Raw genomic sequence first — 17,072 nt, 5'->3', positions numbered from 1 at the left:
ACTTCCTCCACCTCCCTTTTTATCCTCTGCTACCCGTTTGCTGATCTCAAAGCCCCAGTCCTGTGTCGTGAACTTGAAGGTGTTGAGGTCCCAGAGTCTCAGGACGAGTCCAGTGTGACAAAGACGTCCTCGGAGACGGAGGAATCGGACTTCACGTGTCCAGGCTCAGGACGAATGACTCAGGCCTGTGCCTGTGTGAAGTCAGGACAAATTATGGTGCGAACTCTGACCAACGTCGACTCAACGTGACTGGTAAGTTGATCCAGTAGAACTCAGTAGAATCCCCTTTTTAACGAGGGTGGTCAGCGTTGTTCGGACTGTGCTGCTAAACTAGACTTGATGGAGTCTGGCTGCTCAGCTATGTTATTTGCTAACATTGCCAGAAGTACATTTGTTTTTTTCTCTACGTCCTTTACAGAGTCTGCTGATGAGTCCAGACCTCAGGGACCAACTGTGAGAACACAACCAAAGAGTCCGGGACGGATCGGTCTCTACGCTGGACTTGGACTGGTACTGGGACTGGCAGCAGCAGTTCTACCGGTTGAACGCTGCCGTGCCTCAAGTCTTTGTGTCACTGAATGTGCCGATACGACAGTAAACCTCTATTCAGCGGGGTAGAAGTGAAGTCTCTCGGAGAGCAGACTTCTCTCTGTCCCTGAATCCTTTTACCCTGTCTCTCCATGAGGCTTCTTCTCCCTGCACAGCCAGTCAGACCTCCGACCTTCTCACCTGTCTCACTGTCTTCATGCACTGAGAGACACAAGCAGAGAGAGGGGACCAACACCTGGTCTCCATCATGAAGAATGGGTCCTGTTTTTTATCAAGACATGAGTCGTGAAACCAGCACGCAGAATTGGATTTTGTGACCTCGGCTCCCTGAAGACCAAAGACTCAGACGTTTGGGAGCTTTGTGGGACCAGCAACCTCTACCTGAGCTGAGGAAGACGCTCTGCAGACTGCACAGCCATCCAGACACCGTCATGACGTGTTAATGGGGTGTATTCAAAGGTCTTTTGATGAATATAGGAAATAATATTGCTCTTCTACTTCTCTTTGTTTACATGCAGTAAATAAAACCCCTGTTTATATGAGTAAAGATGTTCTGACTCTTCTGTGTGTGAGTCTTTTAATATCCGAGACCCAGAAGTGGCCACAAAGACTTTGATAACAAATAAAATAAACTTTATTAATACTAGTGCTTTACAGGGAGGAGTAATAAAGACAAAGACAAGTCCAACAATAATAATTAAATTATACAAACAGTAAAATATAATCATTACCTGAGAAGAGAGAAGCTCATAACAAGCTGAAGTTACAAAAAAAATGAAATTCAGCTGGTTTGTAGAGATTTGTCCTCAGAGGTAATAAACCTAACACCTCAAGCAGACATTTCCGGCTCCTCTTACAAGATCTACTCCAGATGATCAGTTAGCAGCAGCTAAGTGGACAGCAGCTGTCCGGAGGTCAGTTTGGTGGACTCGTCTATAGAAAATACTGCAACAATATTAGGGGGTCAAAGTTCACTGTGTCCCATAAACTAACTGGCATATCAAACGGTATCGTCTATTTTATGGAAGCATGCAAGAAATGAATGTACACTCCTGTTTTGTACCAACCAGAAATCAATCAATCAAGCTTGTTTTAAATGTTTTCCAGCCGTGATCAGCTTCTCGATTTCCTTTGTGCATTGCATTATGGGACAACAGCGTGCATCAACAGCATACCAGCTTTTACGAGCGTATTTAATTTCGAGACTCTTCGAGAATGAATGAACCTGGTTAGAATTAACAGGCGGCGGTCTGGGACACAGACCACGTTTCATTTATGCACCTATGTCATTAACAAAGCAGACACAAATTTCAGCGTCAGAGCAGCTACTAACGTCTCTGCTTCTGTCGTCCAGTCCAGCATAGAGGACGATCCATCAAAGACTACTGTACGTGGGTTAGGTCTCTCGGGTTTGGACTGATCAGTGGCGACTGTAAAGACATTAAAAAAAAACAAAAAACAAGGAGTTTAAACATCAGAGGAGGAAACGTTTCATTGAAGGGCCTACAGGCCACATTCCATCATCTGCTGCATCAGTGCTGCCGGGGCGCAAAGTGGCAGAAGATCTGCCATGCGCTTTTATTGAACCGGATTTGGTCCTGGAGCTCCACACAGATCGTTGACCGCTGTGTTCACAATTACATAGCAAGTTCTTAATATACATGAAGCCTCAGCTATGCTATTGCACTTGCTTAATGGTGAAGTGGTGCACATGTTCAACTCTGTGTTAATATAGACAACCGTGTCCTCAGTTGGTTGTGCTCCAGGGAAGTCTCCCATGGAGTTGGGTTTATGCTGGATGTGTATTGACTGATTTTGTTTTATTTGTGTTTTGTCGATGGCCGCAGCTCGCTGCTTCAGTAGCTCTGCTTGCAATTGTTTTTGTTTATTTATTGCATTTGACATTAAACCTGTGACTTGAACTTTAGTAGGCAGTTGGTGAACCTAAGTCCAGCATTCCCTTCTCTTTTTGCTCTGGTTTTGGTCTCTAGCAGCTCCTACAGGATATAGTTGGCTCTTTAGCTGCCAAATGCTCCACTACGTTCACCAGCTGCTCTCTGACTGCGTCTGTCCGCTGTTGGCTGCTGAGCAGGTAGTGGACAGTGGCTTTTTACAGCTGTTCCTCCGAAAAACAGCTGCCTGCTGCGGCCGAGAACGACGCCATGAGAGCGGTGAGCGTGAACCGGAGCGGTAAATCTGCAGCCAGACAGAGAAACAATGAGCTGAAACTCAGTATAAAGCTCCGTAAAGCCGAGGGGAGCTGCAGATTCAGGTAACGCTCTGTAGGGTCATCACCACGAGTGTTTCACATTGTCACATTGTTTACACATCCTCATCCATCATTAAAGTAAAAATATCAATTTTGACATGTCTGTTTTTACGCTGCCCCCACGTGGCCAAAAAAATCAGTTACTGCACGCATACGTAAACATAATCAAAAACCTAGTTACGTTTTAGTCAAGCGGTTAAGTTCTCGACTCAGTTTCAACAACTTCTACTGGTATCTTCTGAGTCAACTTACCAGTGATGTTGAGCGAGAACTCTTTAACCTTCCTGCCAAATTCAGTGGCCATCCTGCAGAGGTACAGGCCCGAGTCCTCGGTCCTGACTCTGCACACGTGAAGTCGGACTCGTCCTCTACCGAGGGCGTCTTTGTCGCACTGCACCCGTCCCGCAAACTGCTCATCCGGAGACTCCTCAACGCTGTTGTCCAGGTGATAAAAAACCTTTAGCTCGGGTAACAGCAAACAGTGGATCTTAAGCAAGAGGACTGAAATGTTCGTTTTGGATGAGAAATCCCATTCCACCGTGATGTTATTGTTTTCCTCGAACGCATAATTTAGAGCCATGATCTCCACACCACATATTCCTGAGAGGAGAAAGAGAAAAAGAGGGTGAGAGACAGAATAGGAAAAAAAAAAAAAAATCATTTTAGAATGGACACCAATAAGGCTACACGTTCTGCATGCTGCTGGCGAGCTGGATATACGCTTTAAATGTTACGACCAAACAGGCTAAAACCATTTCCGGTGAAATGAAGGAGGTCAATCGTTGAGACGGTCATAGTAAAAAGTGCCAGTGTGGTACTTCCTTGTCATTCTGCCCCTCTCCACTGCTGTTCCAAGATCAGTGATGGCAATGCAAAATTCTAACTGACCGGAGGTTGGAGCAGGAAATGATACATGCAAGCATGCTGTATATACGGAATAAAGAAAATGCTCCGTGCAGTTCCTCTCAGTTGCTTTGTCTTTTCTCACCTGCTTGGCTGAACCTGTCTCTTTTGGGACAGTGTCTTTTGGCTTCAATATGTTCCTTGACTATTTTTGTTTGGTGTTTCGCCTGCCTCCATTTGCTTTGATTTTGTAAATTCTTCATTTGACTGACCGGCACATTTACAGTGAGTATGAGCAATGTACGGTGTCCCCTTAAAAATCAATGAATAGAAGAAATACAAAATGACACTGAAGTCGGCCTGTCACACATTGTAAAACCGACGAAGAATCTCTAGCTCAACAAAAAAAAAAAAAAAACAGGTTAAATCTGGTGTTTCTCACCTAGTTCAGGGAACGGGAAAGTCATAGTTATTATGAGAAACAGGCGTGAAGCTGTGGGTTCCATATTTCCTCACCAGGCTTTCCTGAAGAGCGTGGGAGTTCAGATGCCTGACCTGGAACTGATCAAACAAAGAAATCAAGTGAAATAAAATACACATCGTTAGGTGTTGCAACCTTTTCACCTTCTCAACATTTTTAGAAAGACAACAGGAAATGACAGTGTTGGCTAGTTTATTTGACACACACACACACACACACACACACACACACACACACACACACACACACACACACACACACACTAATAATTACAGCCAATAATCAGAGTAAGACATTACTCTTTAGCTCATTAAGTGCAGTTTTTCTCACCAGGTTTCCCTTAGAGAGCTGAGAATGTGCAGGGTTAATACATGACCAATAAGCAAATTCCTACAACACCCACTCTCTCGGCCACTAGTCCTAAAACGTGTCACGCACAGTGTCCGTGGCACATGGTGAAATTCAAGCACTAATGCAGCATCTGTTTTTACATATCTTTAATATGCGTTATGTATTCATCTTGTGTTATGTACAAGTCATGTGTTCTGCGTTTTACCTGGCTGCAAGACAATTTTCCTCTTGGGGACGGAAAAGTTGTCGATCCCTTTGTGAAATTCCGGTGTAACAAATATGCTCCTCAAGCAGCTGAAACATTAAAGTGATGTACATCATTAATGCGTTAGTAATTACAATCCCATAATATAATATACAGCGCTGTGCAAAAGTATTTTGCACTTCAGATGTTTGGATTCTTCTCCATCACACGGTCCCACCAGGAGGCGTCTGATCAGTCCCAGATTCGTCTTCCAGCAGGACAACGATTCCAAACACACAGCGGGAGTCATCGAGAACAGTCTTCAGAGACAAGAAGAGTCCTGGTCTCAAGGCCATGGAGTCATTTAATTACTGAAGTAAAAGACCTGAGTACTTCTTCCGCCGGCCAAATGCCATCACCAAGAGTTTCTGATTAAAACAAACGTACCTTTTGTTGTGACGAGGGACCCGGCGAAGTGATTTCGGCTAGAGGAAAACTGAAGTGACAGGCTACGCCTTGTAAACGGAACTGCTGATCTTCAAACCACCACTACTACGAGTAGAGTTGTCACCGGCTACAGGAAACCCCATATGATGCAATACTTCAGTCTGACTGTCAAGATCAGGGAGAAGGACAACCTCAAGCTTTTTCTTTTTTTAGGGGGGGGGGCTTTTCATTTTTCACAGTCTTCACAAACAATTTCTAAAAATAACAAAAACATACATAAACATCAGGGGAAAAAAAACAAAGCTAGTCTCACTCCATTCATCTGCGTACTCATTCAACAACCCCTCTCACAAATCCTAAAAAAAAAAAAAAAAAAAAAACCTTGTACCTTTCAGATACAACTTCTGTAGGATTTGAAACATGCCAGCTGCCGCAATGGCATCATTACGGGCGTTTATGACAGATTTATGTCTCGACGTATGTGCCAGGAGATTTTTGATTCCAACACTTATCTTGAAATGCATCAAAGTATTCAGCAGCATCTCCGAGTTAATGAATAGTAAGTGAATCGATTTCTACTGTAGCAACTGGTGACCACAATGGCTAGAAGTTAAAGAAATACACTCTCTTCCAGTTAATAGTCTTTCCCATCATTTTAGGAAGTTACAGGTTTCACAGTGTGTTGTGTAACCACTCGCTCTTCCAGTAAAAAAAAAAAAACAGAACTAACCCGGGATTTTTTTTTCCTCAGTCCTGTGGCAGCAAACACAATACGTGGCCCTGCCCGTAACTTTGCTATATTTAGAGCCTAATAAGATATGTAGGGTTGAGGAGCAGTAACGTCAAAACAGAATCCGGGCTAGGGGCTGAATCCCGCATGTGAATTCATTTCCATATACAAAGGGCTGAAAGAACTTTTACGTAATTATGATTTGGGATGTGCAGGTTAGTGAGAAATCATGATGATCTGTTGCTGTCATGATCACAATTTAAACTACATATATAGTACTTATACCTGATGAAAGTTTTTGTCATTTGATCGCTAAAGATTATTAAAGGTTTAACTGGGGAAACTTGTTAATGCAATTACAGCTGCTTTTTAAAAGTTTTGCAGAAAGGTTTCATTTCATAGCAGGCTTGCGATTATCACGATCATTATCACCGACCGTTCACACATCACCACGCACAGTCCAACTGTGTTCACTGTTGATATCTAAAGGCTTAGCAGCCATCAAAGTGTTGAAACGGTGGAAACAATGTGGAATGAATGACATGAAATAACAACGCAGGAACAATTATAAAACGAGACATGTCCATGCATCTATTGCATGGAACAGGAATTAACGGGATTATTTTAGCCTGATGACAACATGGTAGCCTGAATAAGTCAAGCCACATTTGAAGAACAGGACCCCAGGCTTGGGAGTTGATTCTGGGTGAAGTCTCTTTCCCCAATCGATGTGTTTCACCTTATCTTAACCTGAACGTAACCTTATCCCTACCCTTAACCAGTCGCGTCTTATGATACCTAACCTGACTACAACCTCAACCTAACCCTAAGCTATTATCTCTGCCTACTCCCGAGCCTTGGAAATTTAATCTTTACCCTGTATGCAACACCTGCAGACACCACGCGGGGCTAAATAGAAGAGAATCGCAACCTCATTTTTCCAGGTAATATTTTTATTTACGGTTAATATTCTAATAGTAAGAGCTAGAACTGAACATCAGTCAAAGACCAGACAGTAAAGCACAGGGCAGTTTGTAATAAAAGATGAGATCAAATTCCTATAAAAGAAACTAAAAATGATTCAGCATCAGCACATTACAGGGTTTAAAAAAACAAAACAAGTCATGTTAGTTACATATTTAAAAACATGAAAAAACACACGGCATAAAATCAACACTGATTATCCACCCTCAAAGTGGAGAAAATAAACATCCACCTCGGACCTTTTGGTGGGACTGATCATTGAATACACCACGTAATTCTCTTTTGTCCCAGACCTTTATATGTTCCTCATCAGAGCTTGACGGGTGGGTACATCTCTGCCATAGGACAAAAAAAAAACAGGACAACAAGCTGGGGTTGCACAGACAACAAAGAGGTGACTGTGCTGCGTGTGCTCAGAGGAAGGTTTTTGCCCGAAATGCCCTGATGCCAATATGACCCACCATGAGTCAATATGATTTTTTTCCATCTACCTTCACAGAAATCATTACTATACAAAATATGGACATTAAATGCAGATTAGCAATTGGAAACGAAGCAGCACTTGAAGCTAAGGTTTTGACTTTACCGGATATCTGAAGTCTACCGCTGATAACAGATTTGAATGCCGGGGGGTCATAGTTACCCTGCCCGCCATCTTGGCTTAGCATGTATTTACATTAGCAAGTGTACGGCTGAGGCTGACTGGGGTGTCCTCAAGTTTTCCAGTATTTTATCATGAAGCCAAAGTATTGGATAGATGAAAACTTTGACCCGACGATGGCGTTCTGGCAGAAAGGGGGACCAAATTTGCCAGTATAGCGATCCTCTTAAAAAGCTCCTTTAGCTTCCGCCGCACTTCCTAGAGGACAGTGAAGTGAGAACCGCTAGTCGCTGAGGCTCATTTTTAACATTTTTCCTCATGTAAAAAAAAACAAAAACAAAATGAAATGAAGATGGGAACTAACCACAGACACATCAAATCTGGATGATGAGCAGCAGGATCCCCCAGAACAGAAAGCCCGTCTTAGGGCCACAGGAAGCCGGGAGTTGTGCCACAGGAAGCCGGTCGTAGTGAAACAGAAAGCCCGTCTTAGTGCCACAGAAAGCCGGAAGTTGTGCCACAGAAAGCCGGTCGTAGTGAAACAGAAAGCCCGTCTTAGTGCCACAGAAAGCCCGTCTTAGTGCCACAGAAAGCCCGTCTTAGTGCCACAGAAAGCCGGGAGTTGTGCCACAGAAAGCCGGTCGTAGTGAAACAGAAAGCCCGTCTTAGTGCCACAGAAAGCCGGGAGTTGTGCCACAATCTTGGAACAATAGTAAATGTAGAAGACGGCGCCAAAAATGGCCTCGGCCCAACAGGCGGGGCACACACATGGGAAGGTCTGCTGAAAAACCGCCATTAGCATAACTGTGAAATGTCATTCTTGAGCAATACCTCATTTCATTTGTCGGCATTCAGTGGCCAGGAGTGGAACTGCGGGTTTTAAGTGCTTCATTTGCTGCTTGGATTCAGACAGCTGTGTTCAATGGGGAAAAAAAAAAAATCAACAAAACCACACTAGAAGCCCAAAGAGTGTTGTGTAGTGTTTATTCATTTATTCGCTGTTGGAAAGTCAACACTGTAATCACCCCCCCCCCTCACAGAATCAATGAAATCATTCAGCAGTAAGATCGCAACCATCACGTGGACAGATCTGATGTGACACACTCACTTGCAGGGTGATCACGTTGGAAAATTACGACGTTACTCTGATTTTGTTAATCATCAGAAAATCTGCTTCGTCCCAGGCTCCACCACATTTTTCACTATTTCAGCAGGGAACCCGGTGTTTGACGTAACAGAGCTCTGACAGATGCTTGGTTTGCTGTTGGGAAGAAAAATAAAGTACCGACAGACTAATATTCAGCAGTTATTGTTGACTGCTGGCGGATTTGTGCTGATGGGATTTTTTTTTTTTTTGGAAACTGAACTCGCTGTAAGAAGTGCTGCGTTTGCACCAGTAAGATAAAAGCTAATTCTAGGCTATTTCAAAAATATATTCTTAAGGTTTTTCATTCCTGAAGGAGAAATTCAAAGAGCCCGTGATCATTGTTTTTTTTTATTTCTACATTTCTTAGAGGCAAAGATGCTCTGGAGGAAGAAATAACGTAATTGCTCCACTTGAATCCTCATTTTCTCTGTCTACGTGAAGCTGGATTGAAGGTCATGTTAGCGGATTTTATGTTGTACAATCGTGTCTGCAGTGCTATGGGTAAATGTATCGTCACACATCTGTTCTTGGCAATGATCCGCCTGAGTGAAAATGACGAACTCACTGAGGAAATCCTCTCTTCAAAACACAAAAACAAAAAAAAAACACATCTTTCCTCATCATCTAAAGCAGCGCAGGGGAAAACCTCTGAGCTTGTCGTCGTTAACTTTCAGTTTCACTAGAGCCGATTACACAATACAGCAGTTACTGCTGTCACACCAGCCCGTCTCTGTCATCAAATAGCTGTAGGAGTACCAACACGTGACTTGAGTTTTAAACGGACTGGTTGTTCTCAGCAGTAGGTTTCGTACAAAACATGAGGCCTCTTTATAACAACGTGTATAATACTTCTGGGAATCCGGGAGGGTTTGACGGCATGAAAAGGCGTTTACGCTCCATGGTTGCACTCATATTACACATGCTGGGCTGCTAAAGGCTTATTTTGACATTTTGTAGACCAAGATTACTTGGAATTAATTAGGGAATTGAAATAAAAGGGATTCAGTGTTCTACACCAGTGCAGAGAAGGTTTTTGATACAACATTTAGGCAACAATGGACTGAGAGAAAACACTAAAATGACAAATAGGTGTGAAAGTTTGTGATTTAAAGAAAGAATCAAACAAGAGTTTGGATAGGGGCTAGTCAACAGTTTCCACAGTGGGTTGGGTTCTGCTGGACTCATGACCTTGGTATTTTTTTTTTTTAATTTTGACTCTTACAGATCTTGATCTCAGTGAGACTACCTGACTAAATAAAGTTAAATAACAGCTCTGTGGAACTTTAGGTTCCCTGTTGGGAACCTAAAGGTTCCCAACCTCAGTCGTGAGGCTAAACAGCTTTCAGACGTGGCCACGGAGTCTACTACGTCACTGTCAGCTTTCTCTTGTTGTGGCTTTAATGCTGCTTCGCCGCTGCTGTCGTCTCACGGGAGGGAGAAAATCCAGTTTTGGTTCAAATGCAGGGCGCCGATGCGGGACGAGCGAGTGGCTGCCACCGGAAGAGTAGCGGAAGAAGGGTTTATAAGTTGCTACCGTAGCGTTGACTAATGGTGGGAGTGTAACTGGCCGAAACGGCTGTCCGACAAGGTGAAGACACCCACCGAAATCTATTTATGACTACTGTCAACAAATCCCATCAAAAGGACCAGCCTCGTTTCAGATTTAAACTATATATTTGTGGTCTTTCCATGGGATGTTTGTTGTTGACAGCAACAAAAATGCAAAATACTCCCAGTTTTATCGTTTCCACCCTAAAATCATTTCGTCTCCCTGTCTTTATTTGCTTAGGATGTTTTTTTTAAACACTGGTGAAGCATTAGTTACAACTTATAAACCCTTGAGAATTTCATTTTATTGTAAAGTGGCACCAACAATTAGTAAATGAGAAGGAGTAAATCTTTTTCTTTCTGTAATAACCACAAAGGTGATTAAGAAGCATTTTTTGAACTGTGTGTGTGTGTGTGTGTGTATTTGTGGATTTCTAGCATTTCTCCTTCTCTGTGGACATCCTCCCATCATGCCATGCTTCCCTGGTGTTCCTCAGGGCCTTGGTTCTTTTGGGGTCCACCACCACGTAGTCCACACGCGTACGTTCACCCCGTGCGCGCTCCTCGCCAGCTCCGGCCTGCTGGTTGCCGCCGCTTCCGCCTTCCGCCGTGCATCGTTTCTGGTCATACAATAGACAGACATAGAAAAATGGATATTATTTTTCAGTGACGTTAACCTATGTGTCGCTCGACTGCAGGAAGAGGAGTTTCAGGAGGAGGAGTTTCAAAATAAAACCGTGGAAAAAAGACGTGATGCAACCAATGACAAAGCAGATATACTTGCTCATCAATAAACTCTACAAATTATAGATGTATACGACACATAAAAAACATGAGAAGGAATTAGTGAAGTACGTAATAGGTGAAGACAGTGTTGAAATGATTCTCTGTGAGTTACACAGGTCTGGGAAGAGACAGTGTTGACTTGGCACCGTCTAGTGGCTGAAGTCCCACCAGATAAAACTGAGCGTTTCTACATGTATTGAGAACTATTGGAAAGTGATGACGTGATAATCCGTACGAGCATGCAGGGTTGCACAGTGTGTAGCGGCATGAAAATAAACAACATTTTTGTTAGACTGTGTGATTTGTGGGACATGACAGCGAGAGAGAGAGAGAAAGAGAGAGCCACGTTACCTGTCTGGTTGGTGTCGATCGCCCAGTGTGGAGGTCCAGGTCCAGGTACTCCACCTGTTTGTCACCTCTGGCTCTCCGTAGCAACGGGCTGCTGACTCCGCCCTCTGAAGCCCGGTGCAGCATAAGTCTCAGAGCCTGCAGAGACACACACACACACAGACACACACACACACACACACACACACACACACACACACACACACACACACACACACACACACGTATCATCATATCAACAGCTGCTTATTTCCACCTGCAGCAGTTACAGATCAACATAATCATTCATCTGGAGTCATGTTTGTGTCCAGATGACGAGTCTAAGTTCAGTATTTACTTTCCTTTATGGAATAAGGAGAAGAAGAATGAAAGGGAGGAAGAGTGAAAGAAGTAATGAAGCCAAAATGAACAAGATGAAATGAAGTAAGGATGGACGAAAGGGAACATGATAGATGGGAGGAGGGACCGAGAAAAGAAAGCAAGTACAGAGGAAAAACTGACATAGGTCAGAAATAAAAGGACACAAAGGAAGGAGAGGGGGGTGTCTTTTACCGGCTCCCCAGCGCTGAAACTGAGGCTGGAGGTCGTCATGGCAACGTAGTTGTCATCGGGGTCATCTGAGTCGGAGGAGGGGGACGAGCTGTGAGAAGAGCTCGGCCTGACTGACCGACGGCTGGACGGACTGACACACACACACACACACACACACACACACACACACAAGCACGCGACATGAATACATTTTTCGTTGACTTTGATGATCAGTTAATCATTGAAGTCCATTTATAGTCAAAAACATTCAGTTTTGACTCTTGGGTTTTTGACTCTTGGTCAGACAAACTAAGACATCTGAAGATGACTAGAGCTGCAACAATGAATCAATCAATTGATGAGCTGATTGACAAAAAAAAGGAAGTCAGTGACTATTTTAATAATCGTTTAATGGTTTTGGTAAGAAATCTGAACGTTCTGCTTTTCCTTGTCCTAACATTTTGGTAAATTGAATATTTGGGGTTTTGGACTGATGCTGGGACAAAACAGGACATGTCATGACATCGCCTTTGTCTCTAGGAAATCATGGCCCGACCGATGAACCGACAGATCACTTGGCAGATTAATGGATCATGAAAACTATCTAGGCTACATTTTACAATATTATGTATGAGTGACTGACGAAAATATATTATCAAATGATTATTTTATTTCATTTTAATATAAGTGACTAATAAAATGCATGAATGAGTTCTGTCATCATCATTTCTTCCTTCTCTTTACCGGTTCTACTTGAATCTCTATCACAGCCCCTTGTATTAGCACGTGTACTGCTGCTCAGGTGAGCAGCAAGGTCTCGCGGTTCTCCCTCGGCGGCGCACGGGGGCAGCAGAGCGCGGCACGAGCGTCGTGCCTCTCTCTCCGACTGCGTCTCACGGATTAGATGGTGACGTGCTGTGTAGTGTTTCTGTTGACGCCGCAGTAAAACATTGAACCGCCACTCCTGTCTCACACACACACACACACACACACACACACACACTTACTCTCGTGTGAAGGTTCTGGTGACAGGTGAGCGGACAGGGGGCGGGACCTCCTGCCAGTCCTGCTGCACCGATGTGATGTCCAGGGGAGCTGGTTTCACTGGGAAACAGAGAGAGAGAGAGAATTTTCACCTCTTATTACTTTTCGAAAGTTTTATGCCAAAAAAAGAGAGAAACAGTTAAAAAAAAAAAGCGGCGTGATGAGTTGCTCATTTATAAATTCCCCCTCGCAGTCAGATTAGGAAAGATTACTATCAACTTCATCTGTGCATTTAGGACCAGAGCTCAAATGAAAGGGACTCACCTGCATGTCCTCCTTATCCACTCAGGAGACAATACTGCCGTCTGCACTTGTGTTGTGCCGTACTTTTGGGCTAAGAGAATTTCGGACAGCGGTGCACGACGGCCGATGCACTTGTTTTGATCAGACTTTTAGTTTGGATCAGATCGGAGGGTCTACACTGACGTCTCTAGACACATTTGGTTGACAGGTCTAACTTTTTCTCAGCCACTGGCTAAACCCTTTCATTTGTCGTTCTTTTGGCCTTGTAACCATCTGGAACTTCGCCTGCCATCTTTTAACCCGTGAAATAAAACCTGAACCGCCCGAAATTAAGAGAGAAGCTGAAACCAGAGTTGGCCAGCCAGCTGGAACTGCTGGAACTGCTACTGTCCCACCAGCCTCATGGGGGGGGGGGGGGTGCTGCGTCTGTTAGGTAACACAGAGTTAAGTCCTGCAAGAAAGGGTGAGTCAAACCTGTTCACCCCAGGACCGGGGACGTGGACTCATGAGGGACAAACGGGAACATCATCGATTCAAACTTGAGACACACAGGGTCAAGCTCTCACATTAGGTGGGACGTAGGCCGTGTTGTGAAATATTAACGCCAGCAGACTAATCTTTTGCCCTGTAACCCATTGAAGATTCATATAAAGCAATAAGGAAAAAGTCTGGATGGATATGTCTGATGCACCTGATGCAGCCACTGTTTACTTGCATGTTGCCGAGAAGGACTACAATCAGATTTGTGATCCCGACAACAGAGACACATATGTGTAGCTAACCGTGGAGGAAAGTGTCTTAAATCTCGTCTGGATCTTATCCGGATACGAGACACTCGTAATGTCAAGTGAAAATGAGGCCAAAGCGTCTTCATCTGACTTAGGATAAGACCTAAGATACGTCTCATAAGTTGGAGAAAATGCTAATGTGGCTCATTATGTTTGAAAATAAAAGCTCTTCACAGAAAGTGTAATCTCAAGTGAAGCAGCAGGGTTTTGAGTGAAACTTTATTCATATTTGATGCGAGCGCTTCTATAAGCTACGGCTCTATATATGGCGCTGTGTGTTGGAGCGTGTGTGACTGTCATACCCTTGTACTGCAGCCTTGTTGAGCAAAGTGGAAGCAAGTAAATAATTAAAACCAAAAGAGGCTGAAGGGCAACAAGAGAGACGAGAAATGACTGTGTGTTGTGTTTATGGTTAATAAAAAGGAGGACACTAATTGCAAGTCTGTGACGGGACACCAACTCTAGTCTCTTGCATGAAAGTTTGCCTCGCCACACACATATCCAACACTCCAACATCCACACCCTTACTGTACTCGTTGATACATAAAGGGCACATTACTCTCCGGGTGTTGACAATGAACGTGGATTACACGAATGTTATTCCTAGAACACTTCATGTTAGAGGAACAACATCTGCACATTATTCATATCCAACAACATGTAATATTTGGAAAAATAGTCAAGTACTATTTATTTGCCTTTGGTGGTTTCCACATTCCACTGTATGTCAGGAAATGAAGTTTGCTCAGTAGAATCTCAGTTGCCATCTGTAAAATGTTTTGAAAGATCTGGGTAAAGTTAGCAAGTAGTCCTTAAATCAAGATTATACTGTCAGATTTATATCACCAAGGGCAGGAATGTAATCTATTTAAGAGGTGATGGCAATGTCAGTTTAAGCTGCTGTTGAGTCCTGTGTCTTCATGCAGTTCATGCAGTTTTACTATTAGTACCTCTCGTTTTGTGTGTTGGCTCTCCGGCAGGCTGTCCACTGCTTCTCTCCACAGGCTGACTGACACAAATCCCTGCAGTGATACACAAGGTCAGAAATAAGAGAGCATCATACGGGCTGTGCTACTCCAAACACTAAATCAATTTGAATTCTTACTGTTAGCATGCAGAATCAACATTTTAACTTTCATCCTCCAGCCTGAATTCTACATAGGACAAGTAGTACTAGTACCAGTAGTACAATTGACCAGTCTGAGTTTGGGAAGGAATAAGTAATAGTAGACAAAGAAGAAATGTAGGTGGGTGGGGGTAGGAGATCGAAACCAAACCCACTCCACTTGAGCCCAGAGCTGTCTCTGTGGCGCAATTGGTTAGCGCGATAAGCTGTTAACCGAAAGGTTGGTGGTTCAAGCCCACTCAACTAAACTACTTTCCATTATGTAAATGAAAAATCTGAACTGTGTTTGGAGCGAAGGAAATTGAATAATGAGGCCACACCCCTTCCACAATAGTAAAATATTGTCTCTGTAGCGCAATGGGTTAGTGCATTCGGCTGTTAACCAAAAACAAGCCCACCCAGGGATGTTTTACAGTCAAATTAACCAGCGAAGTGGGAATTGATTCCACAACCATCCAACGTTGTCTCTGTTGCGCAATTGGTCAGTGCGTTCGGCTGTTAACCGAAAGGTTGGTGGTTCAAGCCCACCCAGGGACATTTTGCACTCAAATCAACTAGTTTCCATGATCTAAATGAAAAACCTGGACTGTGATCGGAGCAAACGGTCAAAGAAACCATGTGGAAGCAACAACCCCTCCGTTTAATGCTAAAGTTGTCTCTGTGGTGCAATCGGTTAGCTCTGCCATATTGCACAGTCCAAAATTAACAAGTAGCAGCTGAAATTTAAAATTCAGGGGGGTGGGAATTGAATAATGAGGCCACACCCCTTCCACTTCAGCCCAAAGCTGTCTCTGTGGCGCAATTGGTTAGCGCGTTCGGCTGTTAACCGAAAGGTTGGTGGTTCAAGCCCACCCAGGGACGTTTTACAGTCAAATAAACTAGTTTCCATTATCTAAATGAAAAACCTGGACTGCGATCGGAGTGATGGCTCAAAGAAATCATGTGGAAGCCACACCCCCTCCGTTTAATGCTAAAGTTGTCTCTGTGGAGCAATCGGTTAGCTCCGCCATTTTGCACAACCCAAAATGACAGAGTAGCAGCTGAAATTTCAAATTTAGGGGGGTGGGAATTGAATAATGAGGCCACACCCCTTCCACAACCATCCAAAGTTGTCTCTGTGGCGCAATTGGTCAGCGCGTTCGGCTGTTAACTGAAAGGTTGGTGGTTCAAGCCCACCCAGGGACGTTTTACAGTCAAATAAACTAGTTTCCATTATCTAAATGAAAAACCTGGACTGTGATTGGAGCGAAGGGTCAAAGAAACCATGTGGAAGCAACACCCCTTCCATTTAATGCTAAAGTTGTCTCTGTGGCGCAATCGGTTAGCTCTGCCATATTGCACAGCCCAAAACGACCAAGTAGCAGCTGAAATTTCAAATTCAGGGGGGTGGGAATTGAATAATGAGGCCACACCTTCTACAACCATCCAAAGTTGTCTCTGTATGCAATTGGTCAGCGCTGCGCTGTTAACTGAAAGGTTGGTGGTTCAAGCCCACCCAGGACGTTTTACAGTAAAATCAACTAGTTTCCATTATCTAAATGACAAACCTGGACTGTGATCGGAGCAAAGGGTCAAAGAAACCATGTGGAAGCCACACCCCTTCCATTTAATGCTAAAGTTGTCTCTGTGGTGCAATCGGTTAGCTCTGCCATATTGCACAGTCCAAAAATTAACAAGTAGCAGCTGAAATTTCAAATTCAGGGGGTGGAATTGAATAATGAGGCCACACCCTTCCACTTCAGCCCAAAGTTGTCTCTGTGGCGCAATTGGTCAGCGCTCGCTGTTAACTGAAAGGTTGGTGGTTCAAGCCCACCCAGGGACGTTTTACAGTAAAATCAACTAGTTTCCATTATCTAAATGAAAAACCCGGACTGTGATTGGAGCGAAGGGTCAAAGAAATCATGTGGAAGCCACACCGCCTCCGTTTAATGCCAAAGTTGTCTCTGTGGCGCGATCGGTTAGCTCTGCCATATTGCACAGCCCAAAACGACCAAGTAGCAGCTGAAATTTGAAATTCAGGGGGGTGGGAATTGAATAATGAGGCCACACCCCTTCTACAACCATCCAAAGTT

General features: G+C 43.8%; 1 protein-coding gene and 3 non-coding genes across 4 annotated transcripts in view; 3 read left to right on the top strand and 1 right to left on the bottom strand.

Annotated features, from left to right (window-relative positions):
• Nucleotides 1–8,416: 8,416 nt before the first annotated feature.
• The window catches only part of LOC120797522 (GRB2-associated-binding protein 1-like), a 37,213-nt gene continuing 28,557 nt past the window's right edge, over nt 8,417–17,072 (bottom strand). Inside the window, exons 9-13 of the mRNA XM_040141251.1 lie at nt 14,825–14,896; nt 12,807–12,903; nt 11,821–11,950; nt 11,272–11,406; nt 8,417–10,754 (exon numbers count right to left, since the gene is read on the bottom strand). Of these exons, the coding sequence (XP_039997185.1) occupies nt 10,569–10,754; nt 11,272–11,406; nt 11,821–11,950; nt 12,807–12,903; nt 14,825–14,896 (620 nt within the window). The 3' untranslated portion in view covers nt 8,417–10,568. The remainder of the gene's footprint in view (nt 10,755–11,271; nt 11,407–11,820; nt 11,951–12,806; nt 12,904–14,824; nt 14,897–17,072) is intronic.
• Nucleotides 15,464–15,537, top strand: trnan-guu. The gene has a single exon. It is a non-coding gene; the product is annotated as a tRNA-Asn (tRNA).
• Nucleotides 15,788–15,861, top strand: trnan-guu. Its single transcript has one exon. It is a non-coding gene; the product is annotated as a tRNA-Asn (tRNA).
• On the top strand, nt 16,112–16,185 carry trnan-guu. The gene has a single exon. It is a non-coding gene; the product is annotated as a tRNA-Asn (tRNA).

Source organism: Xiphias gladius, chromosome 12 (assembly GCF_016859285.1).
Source record: "Xiphias gladius isolate SHS-SW01 ecotype Sanya breed wild chromosome 12, ASM1685928v1, whole genome shotgun sequence".
Taxonomy (NCBI): domain Eukaryota; kingdom Metazoa; phylum Chordata; class Actinopteri; order Istiophoriformes; family Xiphiidae; genus Xiphias; species Xiphias gladius.
The sequence above is the reverse complement of the archived record's forward strand: the minus strand, read 5'-3'. Positions and strand labels throughout refer to the sequence as shown.